General features: G+C 45.4%; 1 protein-coding gene across 5 annotated transcripts in view; it reads left to right on the top strand.

Moving 5' to 3' along the window:
- The window catches only part of LOC109561818 (uncharacterized), a 75,160-nt gene that overhangs the window by 34,506 nt on the left and 25,033 nt on the right, over positions 1–15,621 (top strand). For 2 of the 5 annotated variants that reach the window (XM_070793196.1, XM_070793198.1), the window contains exon 3: positions 3,367–3,405. The exons of 1 other annotated variant lie outside the window; for it this stretch is intronic. In XM_070793196.1, coding sequence (XP_070649297.1) covers positions 3,367–3,388 — 22 coding nt within the window. In that variant the 3' untranslated portion in view covers positions 3,389–3,405. Of the gene's footprint in view, positions 1–3,366; positions 3,529–6,857; positions 13,170–15,621 lie in introns of those variants that run through there. 2 more of the 5 variants (XM_070793199.1, XM_070793197.1) reach the window with 2 other exon arrangements.

Here is a 15,621-nt window from a genome sequence, read left to right as displayed (position 1 = left end):
ACAATGAGAAATTTGCAAGCCTCTTCCACTGAAGAAAAAAGACACATATAGGATTACTCATTATAATATTTACTCATAGTAGCAGTCACCTGGAAATAATCTAAATGGCCAGTGTTTTGGAATTAAATAAAATATGATAAAAGTATGCCTTCAGTGAAATACTATGCAGCCATTAAGAATCAAATGGAGAATAAAATTATATGAGTGCTTATAATTTAGTCACAACTCATGACTAAAACAGTGTACACAAAACAGAATATACAACATGATCCCATTTTTTAAAAATGTGTATATATGTGCATAGAAAAATGTCTAGAAAGATGCACACCAAATGTGAACAGTAAAAATAAAAAGTGTGAGCAATAACGATCTCTGGGTAGTAGAATTGAAACTTCTGTTTTCAGTATTTCCAAATCTTTCAGTGAAAGAAATATGTGTGTTTTCTAATTATGGAGAGAAGAATCCCCACCATATGTATTAGAGAGAGAAGAGACTATCTCTTTTTGGACCTGTACTTAGCTGGTTCCAGTCCCTACCTAGCCTTGGGAGATTTGAAAGCTCAAGAGTAGTGTAGGATTGGTGACAGCTCAAGGAGAATGAGCTGCCCTCTATTCAGTTCAGTCGCTCAGTCATGTCTGACTTTTTGCATCCCCATGGACTGCAGCACGCCAGGCTTCCCTGGGTCTCATCTGAAATGTCGTCTGCCAGAAAGTCCTCCTAACCGCACACCCGGGCTGAAGGAGGCCCCTCCCACATTCTCTCTCCCTCCCTCACCCCATTTTATTGTCTTCATTGCACTTAACTATGTCTGCAGTGACCTGCTGCTCATCTGTTCTGGGCGGTTATTTGTCCTCTCCACCAGAAGGCAGGCTTTGTGAGAGCAGGACCCCTGCCATCTTGCTCCTCTGACTTCCCATCAGGAGAAGAGACCTGAGCAAAATCTTGGTTTATAAGAAGCAGACCAGGCTGTTCAGCAGCCCTCTAAAGTTGTGGGCATTGATCCTAAGGCTCCAGGTGACCTGGAGAAAATGGGATTAACATCTTGGGAGTCTAGAGACAAGCTGATTACTCTCTCTGGGGACCAGAACTGGTTGAAGCTCAGCAACATGGAGAACCTGGTCCAGCTTGGTAACAGCAGCTGCCAAATTGTTACGTGTGTTGTGGAAGTGCCAGCTTTATGCTTTACAGCTTATAAATGAGTGAAATAAAGCTAGAAGCAGTTTATCTGATCATCCCTTACCCCTTTGCTTCCAGAGCTCCTGAGGCTGCCAGCCCCATCTGTCCCCTAGCTCACAACTTGGGCTCCTCTCTTTCGAACCTGTTCCAGTCAGGTTCTCATCCCAACCATTTCGCTGACTCTGCCCTTGACTGAGATCGCCTGTGCTTCCAAGACACTAAATCCAGTTATTAATTCTCTGTCCTCATATGACTTGACCTATCACAGTGAATTGCTCCATCTCCTCAAAACCCTTTTTCCTGGTTTCCTTCCTATTGTACTTGCTACTCCTTCTCAGTCTCCTTTGCTGAGCAATTGAATGGAGCTTAGCCTTCATGAGGGCTTCCCTGGTGGCTCAGATGGTAAAGAATCCGCCTGCAATGAGGGAGACCTGGGTTCAATTCCTGGGTTGAGAAGATCCCCTGGAGGAGGGCATGGCAATCCACACCAGTATTCTTGTCTGGAGAATCCCCATGGACAGAGGAGCCTGGCGGGCTACAGTCCATGGGGTCACAAAGAGCTGGACACAACTGAGCAACTACATATACACACAGTCTTCATGAACTGAAGGCAGCTTGTATATTGACAGTTACCGCCTTGGTGACCTCCTCCTACTCCATGGCTTCATAAGAACTACAAGCTGAGCACTTGCAAATCTTCACTTCCAGTCCGGATCTCTCTCCCCTGAACTCCAGACACATATATCCACCTGCTTACTCACCTTTCCACTTGAGTGTCTAAAAGTCATCTCATGCTTAATAAAAACTGAGTTCCTTATCTCCCTGCCAGACATGCTCCATCATCAGGCTTCTGCATGTAAATAATGACTATTCCTTCTTCTCATTTGCTCAAGCCAAAATCTCAGCGTCCTCTTTGACTCCTTTATTTCATATTTCTCTTCTAAGTCCATCAACATATCCTGTTAGCTCTGCTTTCTAGTATCTGACTAGATCTCAATACCGGTCCCCCGCCCCATGCTACCTCTCCAGTCCAAGCCACCATTGTCTCTTCCAGGATTTCTGCAGTATCCTCCCAATTGGTTTGACCTGTGCTCCCCAGGTTACTCTCAACACAACATCCAGAGTGACCTTGTTAAAGTGTGAGACACATCGTGTCCCTTCTCTGTGTAAAACTTTCCAGCGGCCCCCATCTTGAGTCAAAGCTCAAGGTCAGTGCTTGATGAACTTCAGTGCTCTGCACACTCTGGAGCCTCTCACTGCCTCTCTGCTCCCCTCCCTTACTGCCTCATCACTCACTCTTCCCGGGCCACACTCCCCTCCTCTCTGATCTTTACCATCTCAGACAGGCTCTTCCCTCCAGGCCTTTTCACGTGCTGTTGCCCCACCTGGGAAGCATATTCCCCTCTTATTCTCAGGGTGCATGTCCTCATTTTCTCAGGTCTTTGTTCACAAGTCATCTTCTCAGATGTCTGGGCTTCCCTGGGTGCGATATTTACAGGTTTAGCACTCCTTTCCACCTTCTGCTCCAACATTTGCTTCTACCATCTTTTACTTTGTTTTTCCTCCAGAGCAGTTAACTTTTCTGATTACTATTCAATTAATTAATTTGGTTGGTTGGTCTTCAAGTTCCACAGGAGCAGAGTTTTCATCTGTTTTGTCTCGTGCTATATTTCTAGAGCCCAAGGAGAGTACCTGGCATATGGTAGGTGCTCAGTAAATATTTGATGAATGGATATATGAATAAAAATGTATGGTGGGGACTTCCCCACCATACATGGTCCAGTGGTTAAGACTCCACACTTCCACTGCAGGGAACATGGGTTTAATCCCAGGTCAGGGAACTAAGATTCCATATAGCACATGACATGCCCACCCCCACCCACCCCCCACCCCCTGCAAAAAAAAAGTATGACAAAACCACTTACTGTTTATATAAGGCCTTGAGACGAGGGGGAAGAAGTTTCTGCCAGCAAAAGAGTGTTAATGAGCTGAAGGAGAAAGAACTGCCCTGGGCAGGAGAATACCCCTGTGTGGACGTCAGGGGCCTGTTTCTGCCTTGGGCCAGCATGCAGGCAACTCACAGCTGAGTTGCTGCAGATGAGCACTCATCACTTCCATTCAGGTTTACTTTGCCCCAAGGCTCCCCCTTAGTGCTCTCCCTTAATCACTTACTTTCCTTTTTACCTACAGGTGCCAGTTTGCAGCCTGTTGAAGGAAAACAACATCAAGGTAAAAGAACAATAAGACTGTGTCTAGTTTAAAACTTCTCAACTTAAAAGGCCTTGAAATGTATTCAATGAAGACCCAGAGGGCTGAAAGTGTTGGCAGCCAAATAAAACGAAGGTGCGGGAACTCGTGTTGACTTCTTGGTTAGAGTGAGAGCTGGGGACAGTGAGGAACAGCTAAGTGTTGAGGAATGGGTCAGCAGAGGTGGCTATCCAGTCTTCAGACCCAGGAAGACAGTGCTTCCCTTGGAAAAACCTGGCAGCCTCCCCCACGACAGACAGTCATGGGCCCACAGCCTGGTCCTCCTCCCCTGCTTCCCTCCCTCCAGGCCGCTCCTCTTCTTTGGTCTCTCTGGAGGTTCTACCCTGTCTGCTGAAGTCAGAGCAGACCTTGGCAGAGTGTTTGGGCTTTTTGTATTTTTTTAAAGCAAGAATGATTTGGTTCTAAATCTAGAGCAATATATAGGATGCTTCCAGCATAGAGGGGTCTCTGTTTCTGTGTTAAATCACAGTCCAAATTTTAAAAAGTGAAAATTAAAAAGTGAAAATAACGAATGTGGGGGGAATGTGCAACGATGTGTACTGCTGACGTGATTGGAAAAGGGGCCACTTTTAAAAACATATCTAGCTTTTGTCCAAGCAGTTCTACCATCTGGAATTTATCCTCTGGAAATAAACACATTTTTGCAAAGGTGGATGAATAAAGATATTTATAACTGCATTGTGTATAATAGAAAAAAAGGAAACATTGGAAAGCCCAACAAAAAGGAGTTGGTTGTTTAAAATCTGGCATATCTACACAAAGACATGTCATGCATGCGGCAGCATCACCTAGGGGTGTATATAAATTAATAAGAACAATGTTTGCATATATTGCTAGGTTTAAAAAAAAAAAAGTGTATGTTCAGGCCACTCAGAAGAGCTCTTCTCTTTTTTGTTTTGTTTTTTAAATATAATTTTATTTATTTATTTTTGGCTTTGCTGGCTCTTCATTGCTGCTCAGGCTTTTCTCTAGTTGCAGAGAGTGGGGTCTATTCTCCATTTGTGATGCAAGGGCTTCTCACTGTGGTGACTTCTCTTGTGGGACACGAGTTCCAGGGCACACAGGCTTCAGTAGCCGCGGCACATGGGCTCAGTAGTTGCGGCTCCCCGGCTCTAGAGCACAGGCTCAGTGGTTGTGGCACACAGGCTTAGTAGCTCATCGGCATGTGGGATCTTCCCGGATCAGACATTGAACCCATGTCTCCTGCATTGGCAGGTGGATTCTTTACCACTGAGCCACCAGGGAAGCCCAGAATGGCTGTTCTCTTGCTCTCAGTACATGCCCTGCTGGATCAGTGCCTGCTTCACCTACACCCTATTCACATGACTGACCTTCCTATTTACTTGCTTGCCACAGGCCCCAACTAGAGATTGTTCTTGTCCAAGAGGCAGTGAAGGGCGTGCCCCTCTGCTAGTTTCCCTGGTAACCGATGAGCCAACCTGCCATCTATTCCCCCTGTAACAGGCAGTCTCCCCTCCCCAGGAGCGAAGGCTGCCTCCTTGTCCTGCTCACCATCACATGGTGAGGTGTTGCTCCAGGACTTTGCTTTACACTTGTAAGATGAATCCTCCTATCCATTATGTCACTGATGTCTCTTTCACTAACTCCAGGCTCTTTTTTCAGTCTTGAAACTGGGTAAGTACAGGCCTTATAGGCCTGTGAAATGCAGCCCAACAGAGAGAAAAAGAAAAATCTTAACAAAACATGTAAGGAAAGTAGCTTTGTACTCAGCCTAGTGGGTTTAAATCGAGATCAGTCTCTTAACCCACATGAGAACTCAGGCAAGTGATGTGATCTCCCTAAGCCTCTGTCTCCTACCTATAACATGGGCATAGTAAGGCCTGCCTCACAGAGTTGTGAGGATTTAGTGGGATTAACGCCTCTAAAGCCCCAGCTCAGAGTCCAACATGTACTGAGTGCCGGTGGTATTCAGATGAGACATGAACTCTTCCTGGGTACCTGTGAGGAAGCCTGGAAACATTCTGCAAGTTCATAGACAAATATTGATTTTATTTGGCCGGTTAGAATTATAGATGATTTTCAACATTTTAAAATTTTTCTGCAAGGAATACATGTTACTTACGTTGACTGAAAAAAAAAAATATGCAGCCTAAATGAGAATTGTGTTTTATTCCATGAATTTTATGAGGACTTCAAGCCTAGGAGTCAGCCTTTCAGATAGCTCTGAGGGACTGTACTCAAAGAGGTAAGGTAAGGGAGGAGCCAGGATACAAAGGAGTTTTGCCAAAAAGAGCAAGTAATAAGAACATCCAAAAATTACTGTTAATTAAAGAAAACCAGACACCTCAAGTTAATGAATTTAGCGCTTTTCTGTGTATGGGAAGATGTAAGAGTTTGGGCTCATTGAAATCCTTCCTTTGATATGGACCTTAGCTGTCTAAGGTCAGTATTCTGGCCAGTATCTCAGGCTCACTGTTGGGAGTGGTGGTTAATGACTGATGGCTTGATGATCGTAGCATCCCTTGTTTGCTGATATGGCAGGCAATATTTTTCATCCACACTTATGTAATGATGATGTAATTTTTAAAAAGGAAGTAACAGTTGAAAAGGCTTAAAAGAGAAAACAAACTTCAGGCAGGCCAACTGAGCAGTCTCCAAGGCAAAGCTCCTGAGGATTGAGGTAGAAGGTAGTGGAGAAGGGTAACAGGCAGTGGGTGAAGGAAAAGGATGGTTAGGCTTGAGGGCTGTTGCCCACTTAGATGTACCTCAGAGGTAAGGCTCCGGACTTCACAAGCACGTTCCCCACTTTGCCACCCCCGCCACCACCACCAGCCAGGGAGCCTCTGGTAAAAGATATGGTGACCCATCAGATGATAATGGGTGTATATAGTCACCGTTGGCTGCTGAGACAACCTGACTCGTGCACCTGCAGGGAGGGATCTGTGGCTCCAGCCATGGGCTCAGCTCTTGCCCACCCTCAGAATCCACACTCAAGGGCAGGGTCTCCCAAGCAAATACAACCTGCTGGGAAAGGGATCTGGTGATGACTGCCCAAGGGCTGCTCTGCCGTCCCCTGTCCCCACCCCTACTCCCACCCACCAGCTGCTGGCCAGTGATATCAGGAGACTTCTTCCACATGAATGAGCTACGTGCTGCCCATGCCAGTTTATTGAGCATTCTTAGGGCATGGCTTGCCCACCTGGGTGAATTTTCCAAATAATTAAATTTAATCCCATCATACTGCAATTTGTTTATTGGATTCATTTTTAATACATTTTTATTTTATCAAATTTATCAAAATAATGCACATACATGGTTTAAACAAAATAGAGGCTTATAATATTAATAAAAATCCTATCTCAATGTTTTTCTGCCCCACTCTATTCAGAGAATAGAGTTAACCTTTTATTATTTTCTGTTTCTATTTATGATGTTATTTCTTGATTTACCAGTTTTAGACCTCTGTGGACTTCTTGTGGTAGCTGAGAATTGAGCTCACCTACAAAACCACCTCCAGTTCTTCTTCCATTCTTCCAGTAAGACTAACAAGATTTTTGGTTAACTCGATACATAGTGAATGTAGACATTCTTTACTGCTGTGCTAAGTCATGTGTGATGTATCTGTCCTTGAGTTCTGGGGGGAAAAATTAATTCTTTGATAATTTTATCCCCTCTCTTTTACCTGTTGAACCTAATGGATTAATCATCTAATTTTCTTATGTTTTCTTTTTTATTTCCCCTCCATTTGCCTTTTGGAAATACTTTCTTGATTTTAAAATTTTTTGGCTTTTATATTTTTAATATACAAGTACTCATTCTTGTTTCGGATTGCTTCTTTTTCATAATATTACAGTCTTGTTTTATGAATACACTGTCTCCCATTTATTTCTCTGAAGGTATTATTTATTTTTCATTTGTCTGTTGGTTTTATTTTAATATTTTTCTATTCTCTAAATTGTCTTTGTTTCCCCCGGCTTCTTTTTATTTTCTCTCTCTCTCTTCCACATTGAAAGTTTTCCTCAAATACTAGAAATATCTATTGATATTTATGAGTAAAGCAATAAAAAGCTGAATTAAACTGTATTTGGGGAAAACTTGACTGGGGCATCACTCTAGGCAGCAAGCCAGTCTTTTCATTAACAAGCCTCTAAATGTAAGACTTGTCTCTCTAGAGCTGGCTTTCTCCACCTTGGCGTGTTGACACTTGAGGCCAAATAATTTTTTATTGTAGGATGTTTAGTAGTATCACTGAGCTCTGCTCACCAGGTGCCACTAGTAACCCCCCTCCCAGAATTGTGATAACCAAAAATATCAATAAACCTCACCAAATGTTCTCTGGGGAGCAAAATTACCTCCTTAAGAACCATTGCTCTAGAGCTACACAGCCTCTCAAGAGAAGTATTCTAACTCCTGTTCCAATTACTGTTACTGCCTAACAACCCTCACCAATACTTAGCAGCATAAACAACAACCACTTTGCTGTGCTGCAAGTCAGGAATTGGGAAAAGGCATGGCTCTTCTCTGCTCGACAGCGTCTGAGATGGCTGAAAGTTGGAGCCAGCTGCGGCTGAAGGATCCACTTCCAAGATGGGTCTTCACTTGGCAGGGAAAGCTGGAAGACTGGGCGCAACAGGACTAGAGACCAGGCAGACGACACATGGCCTCCCCAGAGCGACAGCCTGGTAGTTGGACCTCTTGTGTTGTAGCTCAGGATTCTAGTGTGAATGTTCCTGCCAGCAATATGGAAGCTGCAGGGCCTTTTATGGCCTGGCTTTGGAAGTCACATAACATCACTTCCCCTGTAATACATGCCCACCCAGATTAAGGAAAGGAGAAGAGTCCTCCCTCTCAAAAATTTTTGTAGCCATGTTTTAAATTCACTATACTTTGTTACAGGACGATACACGCCTGGGCAAGGTGGGGTATGCAGACTTGCCATCATTCCTCCATTTACATCCTTGTGTTCATCTGCCCTCTCTTCTGCCAGGGTCTCTCCCATTTAGTGTCTTCAGTCTCCTGCTGTGTTGGACAGAGTATGACGTGTGATCTGGGAGGATTCCAAACAATTGCCCTGGTTTCTTTCCATACGTTCTTTGTACTTGACCCCCACCATCATAATACCTGGGCTCCCCAAGGTCTGAGCTCCCCCACAGTTCTGAGACAGGAGTGGCTTGCTTCATGTCAGTCTCCCACTCTGGGAGCCCTTAAGAGACTAACTTTTTCCATATCAGCCCTCCTTCATTCTTCCATCTGCTTCCCAGTTTCCCAGAGTTTGCTGAGATCTCTCATCCACTAATGTCTCTTTACCATTCTGTTTGCTCTTGAGCATATAAACCATTTTACTTCTTGTCTGGCATTTTTAGTGACACTTCAGGAGAGAAAGGAGGTAGAGACATGTGAATAACCTGATATGTTTAATGGTTATACTTCTTTTGAATGGATGTGTGTGTGTGTATGTGTGTGTGTGCGCTCAGTTGTGTCCAGCTCTCTGCAACCCTCTGCGAGGCTCCTCAGTCCATGGGATTTTCCAGGCAAGAATACTGGAGTGGGTTGCCATTTCCTTCTCCAGGGGATCTTCCCAACCCAGGGATCAAACCTGGGTCTGTTACATCTCCTGCATTGGCAGGTGGGTTCTTTACCACTATGCCACCTGGGAATCCCCTTGAGTGGATATATGGTATCTCTAAATTGTGTTATAATCTTCCCTTCCCTGTTGGAGCTCTGTTAAGTAGTACAGTGACCACATTTAATGTGTTATTGATAATTTAGGATCTTCTTTATGAACATACATGTTTACTTCGGAATTATTAAACTAAGTAAAGCTATCTGTCCCCCTTCATGTTGAGGATGACCAAAATTCCTTAAACCTATTTCATGAACATCTCTATCTCTGACTGCCTCTTTTCCCATTTATATGTGGTGAGGGAGCCACATTACAGCACATCAACTTCTAATTTACTCCTTTTAAATGGCTACTAAACTAGATGACTATGCAGGATATGGACTTCCCTGGTGGATCAACAGAAAAGAATCTGCCTGCCAAGGCAGGAGATGCGAATTCAATCCTTGGGTCGGGAATATTCCCTGGAGGAAGGCATGGTAACCCACTCCAGTATTCTTGCCTGAAAAATCCCATGGACAGAGGAGCCTGGTGGGCTACAGTCCATGGGGTCACAAAGAATCAGACACAACTGAAGTAACTGAGGACGCACACATGCAGGGTGTCCCCCATGAGCCTGCCCCTACACATTTTCTACCCTTTCCCATACCTCCCAGTATTTGACCTTTGTGGATTGTACCAACCAGGCTTCGTGCCCTTGTGCTTCCAGTTGGGTTTGGCCAGATGAAGGCCCCTGCAGGAGATAAAGAGAGTAATGTTGGGGTATATTAGGGTACTTTATCCACCCCTCCCCTCTGCCAGCTCCCTCCCTTGCCAGGCCTCAGATCAAGTCTGTGTTCTTCTCCTTAAAGCCACCGCAACTCTCCACAGCCCTTCCCTGCAGCTCTCTCAGGATCCTAGAACAGTCCCACCTCCTCCTCCCTCCAAGCCATGGTCACAGCTCCCCATTGTCACTGGCTCCAAGGTGTTTCTCCTTCCCTCGATGCTGCTCAGCCCCTTGGAAACAGTCCTTCCTTAAGCTCTGCTCAGTTACCTGTGCAGTGTGTGTGTGTTTCCTACCGGGACCCTGCCCAGACAGAAACTTCTGATTTGCTTCTAAGACAAGAATGGTCCCTGCCTGAGCCCTGAAGCATCCGCTTTGAAATGTTCTGTGTGAGCTCCCTGACATCTCTGGGTTACTCAGGGGCTTTTGAAAATTCACTTCCTAGTTGTTAAGCAGAATAGATAGTAGAGGGTACGGGATTAGTGACGTCTTCATATGGGGAAATGTTACTGGAGTGTTTTGAAAAGGAAAATAAGCATGTAAATGGAAGGAAACCAGGAGAGAGAGTTTATGATGACTTTTAGAAATTATAATGACAGGCTGGAAAATATCAGGGGTTTTAGAAAAGGATTAAATCCCTTCCTGCTTAACAGATCCTTGCTGGGTCTTAAGGTAAAGTGGGTATTTGGGGGACATCCAGAGCAATTCTGAGTGGGATTCCCCCAGTGTGACATTAGAAGTCCCTCAGTTCAGACCTGCCAGGCCTCTGTGCTTCCCGGTCAGTAGCTTCTCTGATGCTTTTGCTCTGAGAAGTGTCATGTGCTTGGCTGTCCACTAGAGCCCAGTGAGGCTCATGGCCCTGTAGCAGCATCAGAGCTCACACCATACAGCAGCCTAGCTCTCCTGTGGCACCTCTGAGCTCAGCCCTCACAACTCACCTTCTGGAATGCTCTCTGGATTCTCTTACCTCCTCACCTGCTGTCCAGTCAACCCTTGGTGAGTTTATGTACCCCTTTCAAGCAAGAACTCTTCCTGGGCATCCATTTCTGAAAGCAGAAAAAGGAAATGTATCATAAATACTTCTCAAAGATGATGACAGGAAGGGGTAGTGTCACTCTGGCTGGCCAAGGTTGCCACCGTGGCAGTTCACAGGCGGTGAGGTGGCACATGGGGGCTGATGTCCCAGCCAGGGGCAGCACAGGCACAGCCCTCAAGGTCCAACCTCCCCGACCTACACCAGCTGACTCCTGGACCCTCAGCCCTCCTGGGCAGGAGGGAGAGCCTGGAGGCATTACCCTGTTTCACAGGAAGGAGCCCAAAGCCAGGAAAGTCGAGAGTTGCAGCTTCAGTAGAGATACATGCTTATACCCTGGCTTCCTTATTCATGATTCTCTTACTTCTAAAGACTTTTTTTTATTAATAAATAAAATTATTTTATTAATAATTTGAGGAGTGGGGACTGGACAGTTGGAGAAGGGTTTGTTGTTTTCAGTGTGGCTACCCTCAAGTGATGTAGCCTTTTTCAGTTTACCTTAGTCTCTTTCAACCCACACGACTCTGTGTCCTTCAGCCAAGTGAGCCCAACCAAGGCCCCCAGCGTCCCACCCAACAGAGTTGCAAGAGGCCCCAGGCCCCATCCTGTTCATTCTTGCTCTGTAAACGTACCACTGGGAGACAGATATGTAGGAATGTGGCCAGAAGAGCCAGCCCCTGCCTGGAAAGTGGAGGACCCTGGAGAGCTGGGGGAGGTTTCTGGGGCCTCCCTGCACTCCTCCTATAGCCGAAGGTTCAAGGTCCATGCACTTCTGGGAGGGTGGATGGGCCCCAAGCAGGCATAACACTTGTGTAGTCTGTAAGCCCATGTCCTGTCTTGTCTTTTCCAAACTGCCCATAGTTTGCTTCCGTTCAGTTCAGTTGTTCAGTCATGTCCAACTCTTTTCGACCCCTTGGACTGCAGCACACCAGACTTCCCTGTCCATCACCAACTCCTGGAGCTTAGTCAAACTCATATCCATTGAGTCAGTGATATCATCCAGCCACCTCATCCTCTAGTCGCCTTCTCCTCCCACCTGCCATCTTTCCCAGCATCAGGGTCTTTTCCAATGAGTCAGCTCTTCTCATCAGGTGGAAAAGTATTGGAGTTTCAGCTTCAGCATCAGTCCTTCCAATGAATATTCAGGATTGATTTCCTTTAGGATAGACTGGTTGGATCTCCTTGCAGGCCAAGGGACTCTCAAGAGTCTCCTCCAACACTACAGTTCAAAAGCATCAATTCTTCGGCTCTCAGCTTTCTTTATAGTACAACTCTCACATCCATACATGACTACTGGAAAAACCATAGTTTGATTAGACGGCCCTTTGTTGGCCAAGTAATGTCTCTGCTTTTTAATATGCTGTCTAGGTTGGTCATAGCATATCTTCCAAGGAGCGACCATCTTTTTATTTCAAGGCTGCAGTCACCATCTGCAGTGATTTTGGAGCCCCCCCAAAATAAAGTCTATGTTTCCATTGTTTCCCCATCTATTTGCCATGATGTGATGGGACCAGATGCCATGATCTTTTAGTTTTCTGAATGTTGAGCTTTAAGCCAACTTTTTCACTCTCCTCTTTCACTTTCATCAAGAGGCTCTTTAGTTCTTCGCTTTCTGCCATCAGAGTGGTGTCATCTGCATATCTGAGGTTATTGATATTTCTCCCGGCAGTCTTGATTCCAGCTTGTGCTTCATCCAGCCCAGCTTAGGGTGTGCCAGAATTCAGCCATTGCTTGGGCGGCTGCCACTAACCACATGGAATAGAAGGAAAATTCTGAACCCAGGCACATGCACCAAGCCTGACGTGGTCCTCAGCAAGATGTCGCAAGTTGCTAATCTGGACGCAGAGGCCAGAGAGTTTGCTCGTCATCTAGAGCCCAGAGCGGGCTGTTACCCACAAACACAGACACCTTGAATGGAACGTACACACCCCGCCTTGCCTGAGGAGGGGCCAGGGCCCACTTGATTCCCATCATGCACCACTGCAAACTGATGCAACCAGCTTTCAGCAGACCCTGCCAGGGAAGAAACACATTACGTAAGCATACTGCAATACTTCCTCTGCCCAGGCAGGAGGCTTCATCGCATCAACAAAGTTGGACTTCTCACCCCAGCATCTCACTCCACCAAGCTGGAAGTGCCTTTTATCAAGACCATTTACAGCCTCTTAGTAGATCTGCTTCTCCTAAGAAATTAAACCAATGGCTTTCAATCCTGGCTGCACATTACAGTTATCTAGAATATTGAAAGTACTGATGCCTCAGTACTTGAAAGTACTCATCCTCACCCCAAAGATACTGACTGAATTGATCTGGGCTTTTATAAAAAAAAAAAATTAAGTCTTTATTGACAGATAATATATATGCAAAAAAATAAGAAAACAAAAAAACATGAGTGTAAAGCTTGGTGAATTTTGACAAAGTGAATTTATCCTAAGCTGCTTCCAGATCAAGAAATATCATTTGCATCCCCTGGTGCCCCAAAGCATAAACACCATTCTCATTTCTAATGGTAGAAATATAGTTTTACCTGTTTCATGCTTTATATTATGTAAGTAGAATCAAATAGAATATATTCTTTTATATCTGCCTTCTTCTGCTCAACATTGTATTTGTGAGGTTCATCAAAGCTATTTTACAATTGTTTGTAGTTGTTGTAGCTAGTTCATTCTCATTGCTATAGGTTGTTCCACCATGTGGATATTCCTCTGCTTCTCTATATTTGACTATCTGAGTTGTAGTTGGCCATTTGGGGGTATTATGACTACTGCTGCTATGAGCCTTCATTGGTGTCTTCGAGCACATTTGCTTGCATTTCTGTTGGGTCCATACTTGGACATGGAGTTGCTGGGCAAGTATGAAAATCAGTCTGTACAGCTTTATTACGTTATGCCAAATAATTTCCAAAGTGACTGCACCAATTTATACTTTCTCAGTGATGTGTGAGAGTTCTGGTTGCTCTACATCTTTGCCAGTGATTGGTGTTTTCTAACTTTTTCATGTTAGCCATTCTGGTGGGTGTGTGATGATATCAGAGTGTGGTTTTAATTTGCATTTCCTAAATCACGGCAGATGGTGATTGCAGCCATGAAATTAAAAGATGCTTCCTCCTTGGAAGGAAAGTTATGACCAACCTAGATAGCATATTGAAAAGCAGAGACGTTACTTTGCCAACAAAGGTCTGTCTAGTCAAGGCTATGGTTTTCCAGTGGTCATGTATGGATGCGAGAGTTGGACTGTGAAGAAAGCTGAGCACCAAAGAATTGATGCTTTTGAACTGTGGTGTTGGAGAAGACTTTTGAGAGTCCCTTGGACTGCAAGGAGATCCAACAAGTCCATTCTAAAGGAGATCAGTCCTGGGTGTTCTTTGGAAGGACTGGTGCTAAAGCTGAAACTCCAATACTTTGGCCACCTCATGGGAAGAGTTGACTCATTGGAAAAGACTCTGATGCTGGGAGGGATTGGGGGCAGGAGGAGAAGGGGACGACAGAGGATGAGATGGCTGGATGGCATCACCGACTTGATGGACATGAGTTTGGGTGAACTCCGGGAGTTGGTGATGGACAGAGAGGCCTGGCGTGCTGCAATTCATGGGGTTGCAAAGAGTCAGACACGCCTGAGCGACTGACCTGAACTGAATGACTCATGCAGTTGAGCACCTTTTCACACGTTAGCCATTAGATCCTCTCTTTGCAAAGTGCCTGTTGAAGTCTTTGGACATGAGTACTTTTAAGAAGTTCCTTAGGTGGCTCTAGTGTGCAGCCAAGGTTAAAAACCATTGAGCTAAACCACAGCTTCAAATCTGTTGTTCTGCTTCTCAGTGTTCTGCCTTTGAGCTTAGAGTATTTTAGATCTGAGGGACCTAATGGACATAGAGAAAGATGCCTGTTACCTGCCATGCCACAGTGAACCTCCCAGGAAAAAGCAAGAGATTGGAGCTAGAGTTCAGGCAGTTGAAAGTCTTTGGGAATGTGGTCTCCACTTCAGACGGGTTCAGGGAGGGCCTGTGGTGTCCACAGCTGCCACAGGCATTTCCTGACCACAAAAATCACCCCTTTCTGGTCCCCGTGGAGCTCTAGGCAGTCATGTGGAGGAAGTGGAGGGGCCCTGTGCCAGGTACTTCCCAGTTTCCAGGCCAGCATGAATGGGACACAGCTGGTGTGGCATTGTGGTCAGGCTGAGGGCAATGGAGCATGTGCTTCATGTGAAGCTGAGGGAGGCCTGCTCCCAATTACACCTTGCCTTTTATTAAGTCTTCATTGCATCATCTGTGCTCTTCTCCTCCCCTGCTGCAGCCTCATCCAGGACTGCTGGACACTTCTCTGTGCTCCCCAACAGTGGATTAAGTAGCAATTGGTAACTCAGTGATAATGTCCTCCAAATTGGAAAGGAAGATGCAAAAAAATACAGATTATACACAGTCCTTCCCTCAGCCTGGAGCTCCGCAGGTGTCAAGCAGTGCATCCCGTGAGGGCTCCGTGTTGGCACACGTGCCACTCATCTGGTAGAGGGCTCAGATGCTGGTGCCTGACTGGGTGTGCATACCCTGGTGGAGTTTACCACAGTGCCCAGAGCTGGCACCATGTGCCCTTGAAAAGAGCAGAGTCCACCTTCTGCTGACTGAAGTCCTGCCAGCTCTCTGACATGAGATGAGGTCCATGGAGACATATGGGCAAAGTTGACAGTTTGGAGCCTGGTGAGCACAGAGCCAACTATGGGCTCTTGGTTGTTCCATGTCCCCTGGATTCAGGCCCATCTTGGAAATTGCTCTGGACATAAAGTATTTCATGTCTCATAGTCCAA

Source organism: Bos indicus, chromosome 7, assembly GCF_029378745.1.
Source record: "Bos indicus isolate NIAB-ARS_2022 breed Sahiwal x Tharparkar chromosome 7, NIAB-ARS_B.indTharparkar_mat_pri_1.0, whole genome shotgun sequence".
In the NCBI taxonomy this organism is placed as follows: domain Eukaryota; kingdom Metazoa; phylum Chordata; class Mammalia; order Artiodactyla; family Bovidae; genus Bos; species Bos indicus.
This window is presented reverse-complemented; position numbering and strand designations above follow the sequence as displayed.